Here is a 20012-nt window from a genome sequence, read left to right as displayed (position 1 = left end):
AAATCTCAAGTCTAGTAGGCAGCCTCTTCTTTCCCCATCATCTGCTGCGGCAGCCATTACATATGCCCTATTTAGAATTAGTCAAGTGAAAGGAGATTGTGAGGGCTACAGCATGGTATGAAACTTAACTGAATTAATACAGTGGTGTGGATTCTTTTTAAAAAGTACACGTGTTTTCTTAGAAAAATGAAAATATATTCTCATTTGAGGTAATTCTCTAAAAATTGAGGTAAGAATTTGCATAGTATCACTTCCATAAATGTACACACACCCGAGGCAATGCAGACAAACATATCAGACAGAAAAAAGGATGATGTGGAAATGTGCTTTGAATTCTCCCTAAAAGTTGAATCTAGAGAGATGAACAGCATTTAGGTTGAGCAGTTAAGCTAGTACCAGCATGAAGATAGCTTTCTCACACACATACAGTTTTGAACACACAGCAAGGATCTACTTGCATCAGTCTGGCTATTTTATACTTACATTACACAGAGCCAACTATATTGTGTGAACACATATGCTGGTATACACACACACACACACAAGAAGGGTCAGATCTGCTGGTGATTCCAAACTAGAGGGGGAAGGAATCAATTACAAAACTATAAAAATCTCTAACAGTCAGTGGCCCAGTTTTTTTTTAAAAACATAACTTTTGTGAAAAATCCTCAAAGTCCAAGTATACAAAAATACATTCAATATTCTAAATGCTGGGTGGGACTGCATTTTACAGTCTCTGCTACAAAGAACTGATACCAAATACACTTCTGGCAAGGGAACTACAAAAATAGATATGTTCTGATAACGAAGGGCACTTTTCTATGACACTTGTTTCTGCTGTAGGGATACCAACCAAAAGTTAGGAGGCAACAGGCCTAAAAGTACCAGCACCACGAAAGACATCTACATTCTGAAGACAGAGGGCAGCATTCAGCTAAAAACAAACATCCCTTTGGAAACTGGTTATAAAATAGATTTCCCAAAACCAGTCAAAGAATATATTTTGCAAATGTTCTGTAATTGTTTTTGGAGAAGCTGAGATACTTTTTAAACGTTTCCCTCGTGCTTTGGCGTGAGGTCAGTAGTTAATTATGAACCATTTCCTGACCGACCAGACTTACTAGAGAGAGCAATACCAAAGATGGTGGATAAATGAAGATGTCCCACTCAGGCTGTTTACCTTCTTTCTTTTTTTAAATGTCACCGTTCCGGTCCACTTAAGTGGTGGCTCTCCCATAGGCACCAATGCACTAGCAGCTGGATCTGGCCTGCTTAGTTCATTGACTGTATATGAACCAGAAAATAGAAGCGAGTGAGGTGTCTCGCTTCCCCTTCCATCTCTGGCGAAACTAAAAAAGGTTAAACTCTAAAGACTATTTATGGAAGGAATTACCTACATTCCAGTTGAGAATTTGACTGACTGTGACATCCCTTAGTCAACTCTCTAAAGTGGCTGTGAGAAACATTTTAGTTGATTCAAATCGTTTGAGAAAAATAAAAACAGCACAGAAGAGCAGAAAGGTTGACACCTGAATAAATCTGAACTACAGATTACACAGTCACACCTGGCCAAAGTCTGTCTCTACTCCTGTAAAAGCGTGTCTATAATACAACGCACAACTTGGCCGATACTCTTGATAAAATAAACCTGTACACTATCAAACACAAACACGTTTTCCTTTTCTTTTAAAACCCATATAAACACCATGTACAAGAAATTCACAGACAAAAAAAAAAGGAGTTTGTGTCCTTTGTCTCTCTTAGAAAAATAATGATACAATGAATCATTCCTCCCCCCAGAGGAGATAAAATGCCCACAAAGAAAGAGTGTGAGAGGGGGGGTTGAGATGTTTTGGTGGTGGTGGTAATGCTGATGATGACATGTCACTGGACTGCTGAGGTACAAAGGAGGAGGATTTGGGGCGGGGCTCAGTAGGTCCTGGTCCTATAGCGGCCTGTCTTTGTCCTGAGTGAAGCGCTGCGTGTAGAAGAGTATGTAGGCCTGGGCGCGACACACCTCCTCCACAGAACACACGTTCAGCTTAGAGTCATTACAGTGGACCCAGAACCCTGAGAGAGGGAGAAGGAGAAGAGAGAATGGGTATTAGCTGTAGGTAGATTCCATGAAAATGTATCAAGAGAATGTTGTGCGTGTCATCTTTGTATTTGTCATTTTTTAATAAAAATGCATTTTGCGTGTGAGTGAGAGATGTTCTTACTTCCTTCTTTGTTGTAGCAGTAGGCAGTGTAGTGGCCAGAGCCGAAGCCCTTCCCATGATGCATCACCACAGCGGACAGTTCGTATAGGAAGTGTTTGGGGCATGGGGAGCCGGCGGGGGCGGGACTGGAGCATGGCGAACCCTTGGGGGAGGGGTCTCTGCAGCAGTATGGCTCCATGTTGAGGAGCTGGTCAAAGCTGACGTGGACCCCAATCTTCTCCCTGTGGTTTCTCCCAGACCACCTGATGACCAATCACAAGCATAGAACACTCAACGGACATGTCAACAGACTAAATCACCAAATAAGACAGCTAGAGTGTTTCAAATGCATGGTTGTGTTATGGTTCTTGAGCAATTGCTATCTGCTCAATGGTTACCTGGCCGGGGTATTCTGGAATGACATTGACCTCATCCCGTCATTAGATGATGCCTGGCTATTCTTTAAAAGTGCCTTCCTCATCATCTTAAATAAGCATGCCCCACTCAAACAATTTAGAACTAGGAATAGATATAGTCCTTGGTTCACTCCAGACCTGTCTGCCCTTGACCAGCACAAAAACATCCTGTGGCGTTCTGCATTAGCATCGAATAGCCCCCGTGATATGCAACTTTTCAGGGAAGTTAGGAACAAATATACACAGGCAGTTAGAAAAGCTAAGGCTAGCTTTTTCAAACAGAAATTTGCATCCTGTAGTACTAACTCAAAAAAGTTCTGGGACACTGTAAAGTCCATGGAGAATAAGAGCACCTCCTCCCAGCTGCCCACTGCTCTGAGGCTAGGAAACACTTACCACCGATAAATCCACTATAATTGAGAATTTCAATAAGCATCTCTCTACAGCTGGCCATGCTTTCCACCTGGCTACCCCTACCCCGGTCAACTGCCCGGCACCCTCCACAGCAACCCGCCAAAGCCCCCACCATTTCTCCTTCACCCAAATCCAGATAGCTGATGTTCTGAAAGAACTGCAAAATCTGGACCCATACAAATCAGCCGGGCTAGACAATCTGGACCCTCTCTTTCTAAAATGATCTGCCAAAATTGTTGCAACCCCTATTACTAGCCTGTTCAACCTCTCATATCGTCTGAGATTCCCAAAGATTGGAAAGCTGCTGCGGTCATCCCCCTCTTCAAAAGGGGGTGACACTCTAGACCCAAACTGCTACAGACCTATATCTATCCTACCCTGTCTTTTTAAAGGTCTTCGAAAGCCAAGTTAACAAACAGATTACCGACCATTTCGAATCCCACCGTACCTTCTCCGCTATGCAATATGGTTTCAGAGCTGGTCATGGGTGCACCTCAGCCACGCTCAAGGTCCTAAATGACATAACCGCCATCGATAAGAGACATTACTGTGCAGCCGTATTCATCGACCTGGCCAAGGCTTTCGGCTCTGTCAATCACCACATTCTTATTGGCAGACTCGACAGCCTTGGTTTCTCAAATGATTGCCTCACCTGGTTTACCAACTACTTCTCTGATAGAGTTCAGTGTGTCAAATCGGAGGGCCTGTTGTCCGGACCTCTGGCAGTCTATGGGTGTGTCACAGGGTTCAATTCTTGGGCCAACTCTCTTCTCTGTATACATCAATGATGTTGCTCTTGCTGCTGGTGATTCTTTGATCCACCTCTACGCAGACGACACCATTCTGTATACTTCTGGTCCCTCTTTGGACACTGTGTTAACTAACCTCCAGACGAGCTTCAATGCCATACAACTCTCCTTCCATGGCTCTTCAACCGATCGCTTCCCGCACCTGCCCGCCCGTCCAGCATCACTACTCTGGACGGTTCTGACTTAGAATATGTGGACAACTACAAATACCTAGGTGTCTGGTTAGACTGTAAACTCTCCTTCCAGACTCACATTAAGCATCTCCAATCCAAAATTAAATCTAGAATCGGCTTCCTATATCGTAACAAAGCATCCTTCACTCATGCTGCCAAACAGACCCTTGTAAAACTGACCATCCTACCGATCCTCGACTTCGGTGATGTCATCTATAAAATAGCCTCCAACACTCTACTCAACAAACTGGATGCAGTCTATCACAGTGCCATCCGTTTTGTCACCAAAGCCCCATACACTACCCAGCATTGCGACCTGTACGCTCTTGTTGGTTGGCCCTCGCTTCATACTCGTCGCCAAACCCACTAGCTACAGGTTATCTATAAGTCTCTCCAAGGTAAAGCCCCGCCTTATCTCAGCTCACTGGTCACCATAGCAGCACCCACTCGTAGCACGCGCTCCAGCAGGTATATCTCACTGGTCACCCCCAAAGCCAATTCCTCCTTTGGTCGTCTTTCCTTCCAGTTCTCTGCTGCCAATGACTGGAACGAACTGCAAAAATCTCTGAAGCTGCAGACTCATATCTCCCTCACTAGCTTTAAGCACCAGCTGTCAGAGCAGCTCACAGATCACTGCACCTGTACATAACCCATCTATAAACAGCCCATCTATCTACCTACCTCATCCCCATACTGTATTTATTTATCTTGCTCCTTTGCACCCCAGTATCTCTACTTGCACATTCATCTTCTGCACATCTACCATTCCAGTGTTTAATTGCTGTATTGTAATTACTTCGCCAGCATGGCCTATTTATTGCCTTAACTTACCTCATTTGCACTCACTGTGTATAGACTTTTTGTTTTCTTTTGTTCTGTTGTTGTTGTTTCTTATTGACTGTATGTTTTGTTTATTCCATGTGTAACTCTGTTGTTGTAGGTGTCGAATTGCTATGCTTTATCTTGGCCAGGTCGCAGTTGCAAATGAGAACTTGTTCTCAACTAGCCTACCTGGTTAAATAAAGGTGAAATAAATAAAATAAATAAATAAACCTGCAGTGTTTGAGGTGCATGGGTGTGTTATGGTCATCGTGTGGTCATAATGCGGTCAGTACCTGAAGCGTTTGAGGTGCAGGCGCAGGACCTGAGGCAGTTTGTGAACCATCAGCTGTTTCTGAGCTTCAGTCAAGATGACGGGCTTGGAGGAGAACCTCCGCCGCTTACCTAGAGACAAGAGTGAGCATTAACCCACACTGTAATACTCAACTTGCACACTAGAGGGACACCTCAGACAGGGCCAGAGTAGTGAGGAGTTGAGCGTGTGGAAATCCTGCTCATCGCTCATGGAGCAGTGCTTACCTCCTTGAAAGAGATAATATGCCAGGCCTATTGTATAGATAATAGAACGAAAATGAACTAAACATTTAACCCATAAGAGTCTTATAGCCCTGTCTAATCCGGGGGAGGTGGGGTGGTTCTACAACGGTCACCCCGGGCGTCACAGGCTCATTTAGCTATTTGATTTGGTTCTGAACACACGTTGAACTAACAAAAATATATTCTAATTTTATAAAAAATATTTGGGATTTTACTTCTATTAGCCCATAGAAACGCAATGAATAACATTCACTACATGGAACAGATAGTTCCTGAAAAAATATAAAAAGGAAATTTGTTCTGAAGTTTATGTCCTATATCCGAGTGTCTGTCCTATATCTGAGAGCTATAAGAAAGATCAGGAAACATTTGTTATTATATATTTTTTTAACCCCTTATTTTTGGCACTAAACAGTCTAAACCCTGTCTGGGGTGGGTGGGTTCTACTAAGCTATATGGAATTGTTTTAAGTGTCATACCAAGGATCATTTTGCTATTTGATTTGGAATTTTAAGTATCAAAACAATAGCCTTACTGCTATTAGCCCATACAAACACAGTGAATAACATTGTTATTCATTGTTATTAAACAAGATTTTTTTGGGGGGAGGGGGGAAACTAAAGGAAGTTTGTTCTGAAATGTCTGTCCTATATCTGAGATATAAGGAAGAGCAGCAAACGTTATTTTATTTACATTTTATTTTTTTACATGTATGTAACACCAGTCTCAATGTCAACAGTGAAGAGGCGACTCTGGGATGCTGGCCTTCTAGGCAGAGTTACAAAGAAAAAGCCATATCTCAGACTGGCCAATAAAAATAAAAGATTAAGATGGGCAAAAGAACACAGCCTAGAAGGCTAGCTTCCCGGAGTCGCCTCTTCACTGTTGACGTTGAGACTGGTGGTTTGCGGGTACTATTTAATGAAGCTGCCAGTTGAGGACTTGTGAGGTGTCTGTTTCTCAAACTAGACACTCTTATGTACTTGTCATCTTGCTCAGTTGTGCACCAGGACCTCCCACTCCTCTTTCTATTCTGGTTAGAGCCAGTTTGTGCTGTTCTGTGAAGGGAGTAGTACACAGCATTGTACGAGATCTTCAGTTTCTTGGCAATTTCTCGCATGGAATACCCTGCATTTCTCAGAACAAGAATAGACTGACAAGTTTCAGAAGAAAGGTCTTTGTTTCTGGCCATTTTGAGCCTGTAATCGAACCCACAAATGCTGATGCTCCAGATACTCAACTAGTCTAAAGCAGGCCAGTTTTATTGCTTCTTTAATCAGAACAACAGTTTTCAGCTGTGCTAACATAATTGCAAAAGGGTTTTCTAATGATCAATTAGCCTTTTAAAATGATAAACTTGGATTAGCTAACAACGTGCCATTGGAACACAGGAGTGTTGGTTGCTGATAATGGGCCTCTGTATGCCTATGTAGATATTCCATTTATTTTTAAATCAGCCTTTTCCAGCTACAATAGTCATTTACAACATTAACAATGTCTACACTGTATTTCTGATCAATTTTATGTTATTTTAATGGACCAAAAATGTGCTTTTCTTTCAAAAACAAGGACATTTCTAAGTGACCCTAAATTTTTGAACGGTAGTGTACTTCCATTAATTTTTCCATCTGGTACCGGGGGACCTTCAGACGAGTCTTGAAAGGCCTGTGGACGTCTTAGAGCAAAACAACCGACCTGTTCGTGAGAGTCTCACCTTCGCACAGAAGGGTCATATTAGTGTGTAGCCCAAACTGTTTGGATGCTACAGACAGAAGTTGGCAGATCGGCTGTACCAAATTCAGACGAGTCCCAAGCCGTTTGTGGGGGTCGTAGAGCAAAACGGAGATACCATCATGTTCGTGAGAGGGGTCATAATAGTTTGTAGGCCAAACCGTTCACACGCTACAGACGATTTGTGTGAAGACCAATTTTCGGGATGTCTCATGGTGAGAAACACCGCTCTAGCTCTGTCACCGTTCACCGCAGATGCGGAAATGCGACATAGGCAGATGCAGTGGATGGAGACGCATCCAATGCAAAAAAACAATCTTAAACAGAGATTTTTACGTGGATTTTTGTATTATGCTAATTAGATTTCCACGGGGCACAGATATTGACCTTAGGGGGTTTAAGAGATCTGACATTTGGTTTATAAATACTTTGCTACAATGACACACTTAGCCAACTACCAAACCCGTTCCTTTCTGCTAGCATGTGCACCTACTAATTACACCATCATGCTTTCGGGACACCTGTCTTTTCAGATTCCACAGTGATTCTTTAGTTGTGGACCCCAAACATCACTGCACTCCCCCTCTTGCTCTTGGTCCTCCTTATCTTTGTAAGGCACCTTGATTTTTCACCTGTGTGTTATTTCAGTTCCTTTCTGAAAATATTTAGCATACTAGATAACAGTAACTAAAGCAAGGGGCTAAAGCAGCACACAAGTCGACTACAAATGCATGCTGGTCCAGGCATGCCCTAAGCTTATGAAGTGAGTGCTACTGGAGCAAAATTGGAGTGAGCGAGAAGGCCTACGCTCCAGCCTTTGGGAAACTCGCGCCACGCTCCAGTCAAATTCAGCACGCTCTGCTCCAGCTCCGCTCACATGCTCTGGACAGGGCTGTGTGAATGCGAATACTCAGTCTAACTATAGCACTGGATGATAGTTTGACATGCAGAGACAGAAAAAAAATCTAAAAAAATAAATAAATAAAATTAAAACAAATCGAGAAAACTAACTGTTTTGGCAAAATTATAGTACCTCTAACAATCATACCATTGAATGAATGTGTGTGCTCACTGTGTACATTTTTGTATGTGTGCCTCTGTCACTCACTGTTGCACTGGTCGCAGGCGTAGATGTTGCCCTCCAGGGCTTCGGTCTCCGTGAACTTGGCCAGCATCTCTGTCAGCTGGCACGAGACCTGCGCTGCGCTCTCCCGGCTGTTGCTGTGGTAACGCTCAGGGAACTCCAGCGATAGGTCCCAGAAGGGTTCCACCGTGTTGGAGCGGTGGTCACATGCAAGACACGTCACCTGATGGAGGGGGAAGAGAAGAGAGAGATAGAAAGAGGTGGGGCAGAGAGGGAGAAAGTGAGAGTTGGGTGGAGAAAGTGAGGATGAAAGAGAGAGAGTTGTGTGAAGGCAAGCCAAGGGCAGCTGAGCTAACTAATGCAGTAGCACACACAGGAACTGGATTGTCTGAGATACACAGCTTTAGAAACACTGCCCCCCCCTCACACACACACACACTCACCCCCTTGTTAGGAAAGAGCAGGTGTGGGTGTATGCTCAAGGAACTCAAGACACTCCTCTCTTTCACATACACCGAAACAGAAAGTACACACATTCAGTCACACTCACTCACTCTCTTACGGATAAATTTGAATTAGAAATTCGAAAACCCTTCGGCAATTATGTTAACACAGCTGAAAACTGTTGTTCTGATTAAAGAAGCAATACATCTGGCCTGCTTTAGACTAGTTGAGTATCTGGAGCATCAGCATTTGTGGGTTCGATTACAGGCTCAAAATGGCCAGAAACAAAGACCTTTCTTCTGAAACTCATCAGTCCATTCTTGTTCTGAGAAATGCAGGCTATTCCATGCAAGAAACTGCCAAGAAACTGAAGATCTCGTACAATGCTGTGTACTACTCCCTTCACAGAAGAGCGCAAACTGACTCTAACCAAAATAGAAAGAGGAGTGGGAGGCCCTGGTGCACAACTGAGCAAGAGGACAAGTACATTAGAGTGTCTAGTTTGAGAAACAGATGCCTCACAGGTCCTCAACTGGCAGCTTCATTAAATAGTACCCGCAAAACACCAGTCTCAATGTCAACAGTGAAGAGGCGACTCTGGGATGCTGGCCTTCTAGACAGAGTTGCAAAGAAAAAGCCATATCTTAGACTGGCCAATAAAAATAAAATATTAAGATGGGCAAAAGAACACAGACACTGGACAGAGGAAGAATGGAAAAAAAGCATTACGGACAGACAAAGTTTGAGGTGTTCGGATCACAAAGAAGAACATTCGTGAGACGCAGAAAAAAATGAAAATATGCTGGAGGAGTGCTTGACGCCATCTGTCAAGCATGGTGGGGGCAATGTGATGGTCTGGGGGTGCTTTGGTGGTGGTAAAGTGGGAGATTTGTACAGGGTAAAAGGGATCTTGAAGAACGAAGGCTATCACTCCATTTTGCCATCCCATACCCTATCCTGTGGACAGCGCTTAATTGGAGTAAATTTCCTCCTACAACAGGACAATGATTCAAAGCACAGCTCCAAACTATGCAAGAACCATTTAGGGAAGAAGCAGTCAGCTGGTATTGTCTATAATGGAGTGGCCAGCACAGTCACTGGATCTCAACCCTAGTGAGTTGTTGTGGGAGCAGCTTGACAGTATGGTACGTAAGAAGTGCCCATCAAGCCAATCCAAGTTGTGGGAGGTGCTTCAGGAAGCATGGGGTGAAATTTCTTCAGATTACCTCAACAAACTGACAACTAGAATGCCAAAGGTCTGCAAGGCTGTAATTGTCGCAAATGGAGGATTCTTTGACAAAAGCAAAGTTTGAAGGACACAATTATTATTTCAATTAAAAATCATTATTTATAACCTTGTCAATGTCTTGACTATATTTCCTATTCATTTTGCAACTAACTTCATGTATGTTTTCATGGAAAACAAGGACATTTCTAAGTGACCCCAAACTTTTGAATGGTAGTGTACGTTAGAGGTAAATAAAATGTCAATAACAAAACAAAAATCAAGTAATTATAGTAGTTTGACAACCCTTTTTGTAAACTTTTAAATGATATAACTCTCAACCATTTATCTTTTCCATTGATGAAGACATGGATGTCTCATGGTATGGTATGCAAAAGGGGTCAACTTTGAGCACTTTTATATCGAGTGTTTTGGCATTCAGGTCCAAAAAGTTCATTTCTGAGCCGTTCTACAATGGGCAAGTATGTAAGGTTTCGTTCAAATCAAAAGGGGTTCTGTCGAAAAGTTCCTGAATTCAAAATGGATTTACCCTTCCATGAACTTTTAAAATGACAGTGCTTCAGAATGTGCTGATCTGCCATTGAAATGTCCCCATTTCTTGATTGGAGCCAAGCACATTTAGACAGATACATTTTGGCATATTGTATTTTATATACATTTATTTTATATTACTATCAAGACATAAATGTGGTAACAGTCACGCACATTGTGCAGTAAAAGCTCCCATCCAAATCCCTCCAGTAAGATCACTACTAATAAATGTAAAGACCTTTTAATCCCTTTTTCAATCCATTTTAATCCATGTCCAGACTGGTGAATCACAAAAGTGTTTCTATATCAGTATAAAAATGTGTAGTGTGTATCAGTCTGTGTATAACTGTGTTTGGGAGCGTGTGTACCTCTCTCTCTTTCTTACCTGGCTGAGGAGCTGACCATGGAAGATGGTGTTGACTACGCTGAGCACCTGCTTGATGAGATGTCTCTGTCCGGTTGACACACCAGCGGGCGGCGTGTGAGTCCCTGTGCTCTCCAGCTCGTGCTGCACCTTGTCAAGCAGCTCACACAGGAACTCCTGGGCATCCTGCTGGGCGTAGCCCCGGAAGGCTGGGATCAGCTGCCACACCGAGTGCAGCATTGCGAAGGGCGACACCAAAGCCCACTTGCCCGACCACATCACCTGGAAGAGTGTGTGCAGCTCATGGCACAGGGAGATGTGCTTGGAGCTGGGCTCCTTGGGCTGAATCAGCTCCATACTCCGGGCTCTGGAGGCCCCCCCACTTAGCCCAACGCCCACCTGGGGGCCTCTCCTCTGGGCCAGCGGGGAGGACGACACTGGGCCCCCAGGGCTAGGAACCAACAGCTGGCCATGGACGGCCGAGGCCAGCAGCTCCAGCCGGAGGAAACACTCCCTGAAGATGTGAAGGTGGCTCAGCACCTGCAAGATGGAGTTCATGTAGCATGTGTTGCCTAGGTTACGCAGGCCCGTGACACCCGGAGTGACAGTGGGCCGCCGTTTGAGGGGCGAGTCGCCCTGTTTGGAGGGGGCACGGCGGGGGGCTGGGGAGGGGGCAATCAGGGCTTGGACAGAGGGGGCTCTGGGTTTGCCTTTGGTGGAGGAAGAGGGGGTTGAGTAGCGAGTGGGTTTGGGCGCGGGGGTCTTAGGGGGGCGGCCCATTCTCTTGGGGGTGGGAGTGGCGGGGCTCTGGGTTCTTGGTCGGGGGGTGAGGGGAGTCTGGGGTGTGTAAGTGGTGCTGGGGGTGCGTGTTCGTGTGGGGCGGGGGGTGACAGCGGCGGCGGCAGCAGCTCTCTGACTGGCTCTCCTCAGGCGGTGGCTCTTCCTTGGTGGGGCGCTCTCCAACGCTTCCTGTAGCTGTCTCTTCAACGTCTTCCTCCTCTCCCTCAACTCCTTTCTCCTCTCCTCCTCCTCCTGTCTCTGCCTCTCCTCCTCTTCCCTCCTCTTCCCCCCTTCCGTCAGGCTGTACCAGGTGTGGAACACTCGACCCATCAGTGCCCGGCGGCGGTGCCAGAGCGCCGTGAACATGCGGTCCTCGTCCCTCAGCTGCAGTTCGCTGGAGCCGCAGGGCTGGGGGGCGTCGGGCGGGGCGCTAGCCGATCTCAAGGTGCGTCCTGAGCGCGTGGTGACCTCGTAGCGCTGGCTCTGGATGGCGCTGAGCGTGGAGCGCAACAGCTTGAGGTCTCCCGTCGCGTTGTCGTTGAGCACATAGTCGTCACACAGGTAGCAGAAGACATAGAGCTCGTTGACCTCCATGGCCAGCGGGTGGCGATGCTGCAGGAAGTGCTGCAGGGCGTGCTCCTCGATGTAGCGGCCGCACGCAACGTGGGCACAGCCCAGGCAGGCCCACACCGACTCTGTGGTGTTGCAGTCCACGCAGTGCCACTTCTGGGGGTTGAGGATGGAGTGGTCTGGGGCCAGCCTGAGCCGCCCCACGTGCTTACACCTGTCCATCGCACACACTTGCTCGGTGGCTCAGTCCGTGTGTCTGTGGGTAGGTGAGTGTGGGTGTGACTCGTCCACACTGGGGCTTCAGATCACCATGGTGAGCTCAGAAACGGGGCGGTCCCACGGCATGGCTTTTTCTGGGGAGGAAGAAAGAGAAAAGAGAGACTGAGTGAGAAAGGCAGTTATACAAAACTCTTTAAACTTCTCTAATCTCTTCTCAGTAAAGGCATTACCCAAATCGTATGAAGAGATCCTTTGTTTTACAAGATGCCTGTTAGTGAAAACAATTGTACCAAAACCTTTTGTCTTGCTTTTTAACCCACAGATGTGGTTTTCTGCCATTACAGATTTCCTTCCTCTAATGTACCCTTTAAAACAGTTTGCATAACCCTGGGGGGGTTAGGCACTTCCATAGAACAGTTTGAAAACTGCTGGGGTTGGGGATTCCTGTTTTAGAGTCTCAGCTCCATCATCATCACCCCCCAATGGGGCCAAAGGGAGACTTAAGCCTGGCAAACAAAGGGGGGCTGAGCTGAGACACCCTTTGTATGTGTACAGGCAGCCTTACAGAGAGAAAGGGGCAAGAGAAGAGATGCATAAAGAAAGGGAATGGAGAAAGAGATGGATAGGATGATCAGAAGGGAAACTAAACTTGAGGATCAGAGGCTGCCAGTCCCAGCTACTATTACCCTTCTCCATGAACCAATCTATAATCTATTTAGGATGAGAACCAGTACAGGGCCGACCCTGACTACACAGGTCCAAGTTCGAACGGGTTTGTTTACCATTCTAGACTGCCTTCGTGTGATTTAAATAAGTAGCTGTTACCACTGAAGGAGTTTCTGGCTGGCATGCCCTGACTGAGTCTGTCTGTCAACATTGTATCCCTTTGACTCCCACTGTTTTTATAGAACATTTAATCAATGCAATTGTGGTTTTATGACCATCGACATTCGTGATGCAATGCAATTGCGGTTTTATAACCATCGACAATCGTGATACATTGTTTAGTTTTTTATCCACAAAAGATCTGGTGGGCAGTTACTAGCAATGACATCCCTTAGCTTCTGCTTCATTTTACCCAGTCAACACTGATAACAAAAAGCGCGAGATTTGTGTTTCAAACCAGCTAACTTAGCTAGCAAGCTTTCCCAAACGTGTTTACCACTTCACTAACGTTAACTCACCCGACATTGGTAAATTATCCCCGCAAGACAACTTTGAAAACTAGCTATCTAGTTAGCAATATTACCTAGCTAACAATGTCACCAAAATACTGGTAACTAACCGCTCCTTCTTCTATCCGTGATGTCACTAACTATCTATAGTTATAACACGACTAACGTTACTGCTGACAAGAACCTACTCGTAAACTTATCCAGGAGGATATCAAAGGCTCGTGCGCGCGCCTAAGGTGCCCTTGTGCTTTCTTTCTCTGTCTGGCGGTATGTATCTCCTAAATAAACACACATCGAATATCTAACGTAAGATAGCTAAACATAATCGCTAGTAAAATAATAAAGTATCTAACTAGTTTGTTGGCTAACTTGGTGAGTTACATGGCTAGCTACATGGCTAGCAGCAACCAAGCTAATCTTGTCAAGCCAAGTCTAAATACGTTAGGGATCAATGCGTCAGGGTTTGAATTGTTTATCAAACATGCTAGTTAGTTTTCAGATGAACGTGTACACCATAACAACTGACAAGATTTGTAAAAAAAAAAAAAAAAATAGGCGAAAATTGAAAAAGTACCATACCTATCCTTCACGGCACTTATTCCTCTGATACTAAAATGGTCGCCATCTTGTATCTACTCTTGTCGCGTGGTGTTGGCTCGAGCGCGTCCGCGGTAGGGTAGCGTCAAGTGTCGTTGTTGCATGGCTCAAGGTAGATACTCTCCTAACATCAGATCTAGGATCAGATTATTTTACCCCAACTCTAAACGTTATCATTGAGGTGATTAGAAAACATCTGACTTTGTATCAGTGGTTAGGGGCAACCTCTAACCTCCTCAGCACAGATGGCACAATTTTGTGACATAATCTCAGGATGTTGTCATGTCAAATTCATGAAGCCAGGCCTACACAACACAATCAGAGAATATTTGACATAAAAGTGAAGTGGCCCTTCACATTCTATTAAGCACATTCTGCTGTTGAGTATGACATATAGACTACTGTTTGGCACTTCACTGCAAATGGCCTATTTACCTTTTCTACACCAGTAACACTAACAAGTATTTTTTTTTCTATCACTGCTTCTGGAAAAACAATTGCATTCAAAACGTTTCAATGCCACAAGATGGCAGTGATGTATCAATCAATGTTCAAGTTGTGCGTGAGAATATGTTGTAAACATTGCATGCTAGAGTATTATGTGTGTGTATGTGTGTTGGAGGGATGCAGGTGTAGGGCTCCATGCTGGTTAATGAGGGCATTGGGGGCTGAAGGCACACACCATAGAGATGGTATCAGACTAGGTGTCTAACATTAAACCCCAGAACTCCTGAGACATAAGTCTTAGACATGCTAACCACAACCTGAGCCTAGGACTGACTCACTCAAATATACCCAATGTTCCCAAACTCTGTCAGCAACTCTGGCCTCGTGTGGAAAATGTCCTGACACAGTGAATGTGAGGATGAAGGGATACAGTCAAGAGACATTGCCAACAGTCACTGCATAAAAAAGGGGTACTGAGAGGGAGGATTATTGATCACTAAACAGAAAAATGAAAGAATATGCACATGAAACCAGGTTCTCACACACATTCACACACACACACACACACACACACACACACACACACACACACACACACACAGTCTTGTATAACTAACCTTGTGGGGACACAAAATTCAGTCCCATTCAAAATCCTATTTTCCCTAACCCCTAAACCTAACCTTAACCCCAAAACCTTAACCCTAACCCTAAAAATAACCCTAGCTCCTAACCCTAAAACTAACACTAATTCTAACCTTAACCCTAAACCCCCTAGAAATAGCATAAGACCTTGTGGGGACTAACAAAATGTCCACAGTTGGTCCAATTTATGTTTGTTTACTATTCTTCTGGTCCCCACAAGTATAGTTAAACACACACAGACACTCACCTTTCACTCACTCACACACCTGGTATTGCTGAAAGCTCTTCTCCATATCAGAGAGGGATCTGTGAGAGGGACATTGATCATACAAGTGTGTGTGTGTAGATCTGTCATCCGATTCCTGTTGAATCACTAATGTTTTTCTCCCTCTATGTCCCGCGGCCCTAACTGAGTCTTCATGTCCACACACGTTCCCTCCCTTCCCCCTCTCACTCCCGCTTTCTCTCTCCTCTCCATCGCTCCTTCTCTCACCCACACTCTACATACTCCACAAACCAAACATAAACACACACACACACACACACACACCTCCTGTTTGTATTGGAAAAAGGTGGATACCATATCTCTGTGAAAGTTCTATGTAGTGGCGGTTTGTGGCAAGTGAAAACACAGGTGCTGATGGGTGAGGGGAAATGGTTTACAACCAGTAAATAAAAACATTCCCCATAATTATGGTTTATGTTTGTAGCATTTATGTGTGATTGGTACATGTCTTAATAGTTTATGGCTGTCTGCTTGCCTGTCTGCCTGCCCGCCCATCTATCTTCCTGTCTGTCAGCACCTTTCTCTCGCGTGTCACTCACTGTGTCACTCACTCAGTGTATATGTGGGTGTAATAGGTGGATGACATCAGAGGTTCGTTTTCTTGGAAGTATCATAATCACAAGTTGTGTCTCAATCACCCTGCTGTGTCAACAAGGCCCAGTTCTGGCTTCTTTTGATGTAGGCTACTTTTGATAAAGAAGTGTTCCTGCGTGTGCGTGTGCGTGTGTGTGTGTGTGTGCGTGTGTGTATGGTTTGATAGATAAGAACAGATATAGCCCTTGGTTCACTCCAGACCTGACTGCCCTCGACCAGCACAAAAACATCCTGTGGCGTACTGCACTAGCATCGAATAGTCCCCGCGATATGCAACTTTTCAGGGAAGTCAGGAACCAATACACACAGTCAGTTAGGAAAGCAAAGGCTAGCTTTTTCAAACAGACATTTTCATCCTGTAGCTCTAACTCCAAAAAGTTCTGGGACACTGTAAAGTCCATGGAGAATAAGACCCACTGCACTGAGACTAGGAAACACTGTCACCACCGATAAATCCACGATAATCGAGAATTTCAATAAGCATTTCTCTATAGCTGGCCATGCTTTCCTCCTGGCTACCCCAACCCCGGCCAACAGCTCCGCACCCCCCGCAGCTACTTGCCCAAGCCTCCCCAGCTTCTCCTTCACCCAAATCCAGATAGCAGATGTTCTGAAAGAGCTGCAAAACCTGGATCCGTACAAATCAGCTGAGCTAGACAATCTGGACCCTTTCTTTCTAAAATTATCCGCCGCCATTGTTGCAACCCCTATTACTAGTCTGTTCAACCTCTCTTTCGTATCGTCCGAGATTTCTAGATTGGAAAGCTGCCGCGGTCATCCCCCTCTTCAAAGGGGGTGACACTCTAGACCAAAACTGTTACAGACCTATATCCATCCTACCCTGCCTTTTTCAAGGCAGGGTAGGATGGTGAAATCCAAGCTAACAAACAGATAACGGATCATTTCGAATCCCACCGTACCTTCTCCGCTGTGCAATCCGGTTTCCAAGCTGGTCACGGGTGCACCTCAGTCACCCTCAAGGTACTAAACAATATCATAACCGCCATCGATAAAAGACAGTACTGTGCAGCCATCTTCATCGACCTGGCCAAGGCATTCGACTCTGTCAATCACTGTATTCTTATCGGCAGACTCAACAGCCTTGGTTTCTCAAATGACTGCCTCGCCTGGTTCATCAACTACTTCTCAGATAGAGTTCAGTGTGTCAAATCGGAGGGCCTGTTGTCCGGACCTCTGGCAGTCTCTATGGAGGTACCACAGGGTTCAATTCTTGGGCCGACTCTTTTCTCTGTATATATCAATGATGTCGCTCTTGCTGCGGGTGATTCCTTGATCCACCTCTATGCAGACGACACAATTCTGTATACATTTGGCCCTTCTTTGGACACTGTGTTAACAAACCTCCAAACGAGCTTCAATGCCATACAACACTCCTTCCGTGGCCTCCAATTGCTCTTAAACGCTAGTAAAACTAAATGCATGCTCTTCAACCGATTGCTGCCCGCACCCGCCCGCCCGACTAGCATCACTACTCTGGACGGTTCTGACTTAGAATATGTGGACAACTACAAATACCTAGGTGTCTGGCTAGACTGTAAACTCTCCTTCCAGTCTCATATGAAGCATCTCCAATCCAAAATTAAATCTAGAATCAGCTTCCTATTTCGCAACAAAGCCTCCTTCACTCACGTTGCCAAACATACCCTCGTAAAACTGACTATCCTACCGATCCTCGACTTCGGCGATGTCATTTACAAAATAGCCTCCAACACTCTACTCAGCAAACTGGATGCAGTCTATCACAGTGCCATCTGTTTTGTCACCAAAGCCCCATATACCACCCACCACTGCGACCTGTATGCTCTAGTTGGCTGGCCCTCGCTACGTATTCGTCGCCAGACCCACTGGCTACAGGTCATCTATAAATCTTTGCTAGGTAAAGCTCCGCCTTATCTCAGCTCACTGGTCACCATAACAACACCCACCCATAGCACGCGCTCCAGCAGGTATATCTCACTGGTCATCCCCAAAGCCAACACCTCTTTTGGCCGCCTTTCCTTCCAGTTCTCTGCTGCCAATGACTGAAACGAATTCCAAAAATCGCTGAAGTTGGAGACTTATATCTCCCTCACTAACTTTAAGCATCAGCTATCTGAGCAGCTTACCGATCGCTGCAGCTGTACATAACCCATCTGTAAATAACACATCCAACTACCTACCTCATCCCCATATTGTTTTTATTTACTTTTTTGCTATTTTGCAAACCAGTATTTTCTACTTGCACATCATCATCTGCACATCTATCACGCCAGTGTTAATTTGCTAAATTGTAATTACTTCGCTACTATTGGCCTATTTATTGCCTTACCTCCTTACTCCATTTGCACACACTTTATATAGATTTTTCTATTGTGTTATTGGCTGTACTTTTGTTTATCCCATGTGTAACTCTGTTGTTGTTTTTTGTTGCACTGCTTTGCTTTATCTTGGCCAGGTCGCCGTTGTAAATGAGAACTTTTTCTCAACTGGCCTACCTGGTTAAATAAAGGTGAAATAAAAGATACATAGTACAGAATAGCTGTGGTATTTTTAGAATCAGTGATTGAGTCTCTGAGTTGATAGTTCCAGTCAGGTTTCCATTCTCTTCATTTCCTCTCTACCTGAATCAGGAGCGGATAGGATAAGACCACGTGATTCTCATTCACTCTCAGTCGTGCATTTCTCTATGTATATCATTCTCCCTTTCCCCACTCGCTCTCTCCTTCCACTCCCTCCATCCTCTCTCCTCCTTACACATGAAACAGGTCTGGGATCAGGTTGGTGTGTGTCTCCCCTGTTCTCCTCTCTTCTCCTTTCTCTTGCCCCCACATTCTCCTCTTTCCCCTCCCTCTATTCCCCCCACCTATCTCTCCCTTTTCCTGTATCTCTATCCCCTTATACAACACAGCGGTCTGGGTGGAAGTTGACCCACACAAGGCACCAGGTAGCCTAGCGTTTAAGAGTGTTAGGCCTGTAATCTAAAGCTTGCTGGTTCGAATCCCCGAGCTTACTAGGTGAAAAAAAACATGTCGATGTGCCCTTAAGCAAGGCACTTAACCCTAATGTACACACAGAGAGACCAAACACACACGCATACTAGTCAACCTTCCCACATCACACACCCCTCAGTCCCACCACCAGAGGAGAGAGAGCGCGAGGTGGAGGACAGTAGCTGATATGAATGTGTTTTGTGATCCAGTTGCAGTAGTCAGGTCCCACCGACGTCAATTCAACGTTGGTGCAACACTGGTTGAATCAACGTGGAAATGTTGATTCAACCAGTGTGTTCCCAGTCCGGGGGGGGCTCACTGTTGTGTCTCTGTTCCAAGGGCAGTTCAGTTCCCCATGGCCTTGACTCTTGACCCACACCTCTGCCTCCCACTCCTGTGATCGCCCCAAGTGTGCAGGGTCACCATAGCAGGTTGTGAACTCTGACCTGGCCAGGAGTAGAGCTGGACTACCCACACTTGGCATGTGTGGAATATCTCGGCACCTTGAGCTCATCCACGTCGCTCTGACGAGAACGCCAGGAATGGTCCGGAATGCCGCAGCAAACACCCTCTCCCTAAAGCCAAACATTCTGTCTGCTCTCCCATCTCTCTGTTATGGTCAACATTCCCTGAGTCTGTGTGAACGTGTCAGTGTTTTGGGAGAGGGGTGTATTAGTACCTAGTCTGGTGAGGGAGAGAAAGACAGGAGGGAAATGAAGGATGATAAGGATATTTTCATCAAACTAATCTGAGGTATTCCAAGGCTCCTGATGGAGAAATGTAACTCTGTTGTTTTAAAGTCTATAAACAGCAGTATTTGTTTGTGTGTGCTTCCACTTATCGGCCTTGTGTCCTCACTAACCCGGAGTACAGGGGTTTTTCCACAGTGAGGAAATCTAAAGAAAATGTAACGCCTCAGCATTTG

The 20012-nt window shown here is 45.2% G+C and overlaps 1 protein-coding gene across 1 annotated transcript; it reads right to left on the bottom strand.

The window, feature by feature from the left end:
- Nucleotides 1-173: 173 nt before the first annotated feature.
- LOC115198958 (ubiquitin carboxyl-terminal hydrolase 44) lies at nucleotides 174-14292 on the bottom strand. The gene is made up of 6 exons (XM_029761399.1): nucleotides 14111-14292; nucleotides 10809-12490; nucleotides 8227-8425; nucleotides 5126-5234; nucleotides 2220-2461; nucleotides 174-2070 (listed from the first exon to the last, which is right to left on the bottom strand). Exons 2-6 carry the CDS (start codon nucleotides 12357-12359, stop codon nucleotides 1946-1948), a joined length of 2226 nt encoding a protein of 741 aa, XP_029617259.1. The 5' UTR covers nucleotides 12360-12490; nucleotides 14111-14292; the 3' UTR covers nucleotides 174-1945.
- Between the last annotated feature and the right edge of the window lie 5720 nt (nucleotides 14293-20012).

This window comes from Salmo trutta, chromosome 8, assembly GCF_901001165.1.
Source record: "Salmo trutta chromosome 8, fSalTru1.1, whole genome shotgun sequence".
Taxonomy (NCBI): domain Eukaryota; kingdom Metazoa; phylum Chordata; class Actinopteri; order Salmoniformes; family Salmonidae; genus Salmo; species Salmo trutta.
The sequence above is the reverse complement of the archived record's forward strand: the minus strand, read 5'-3'. Positions and strand labels throughout refer to the sequence as shown.

Bases quoted from the DNA above. Each gene is read 5' to 3' on its own strand.
- LOC115198958 (XM_029761399.1), bottom strand. From the start codon at position 12,359: ATGGACAGGTGTAAGCACGTGGGGCGGCTCAGGCTGGCCCCAGACCAC. The intron at 5,235-8,226 runs GTGAGTGACAGA...TCTTGTCTCTAG, and splicing joins CGCCTGCGACCAGTGCAACA to GTAAGCGGCGGAGGTTCTCC. The intron at 2,071-2,219 runs GTAAGAACATCT...TCCCTCTCTCAG, and splicing joins CTGCTACAACAAAGAAGGAA to GGTTCTGGGTCCACTGTAAT.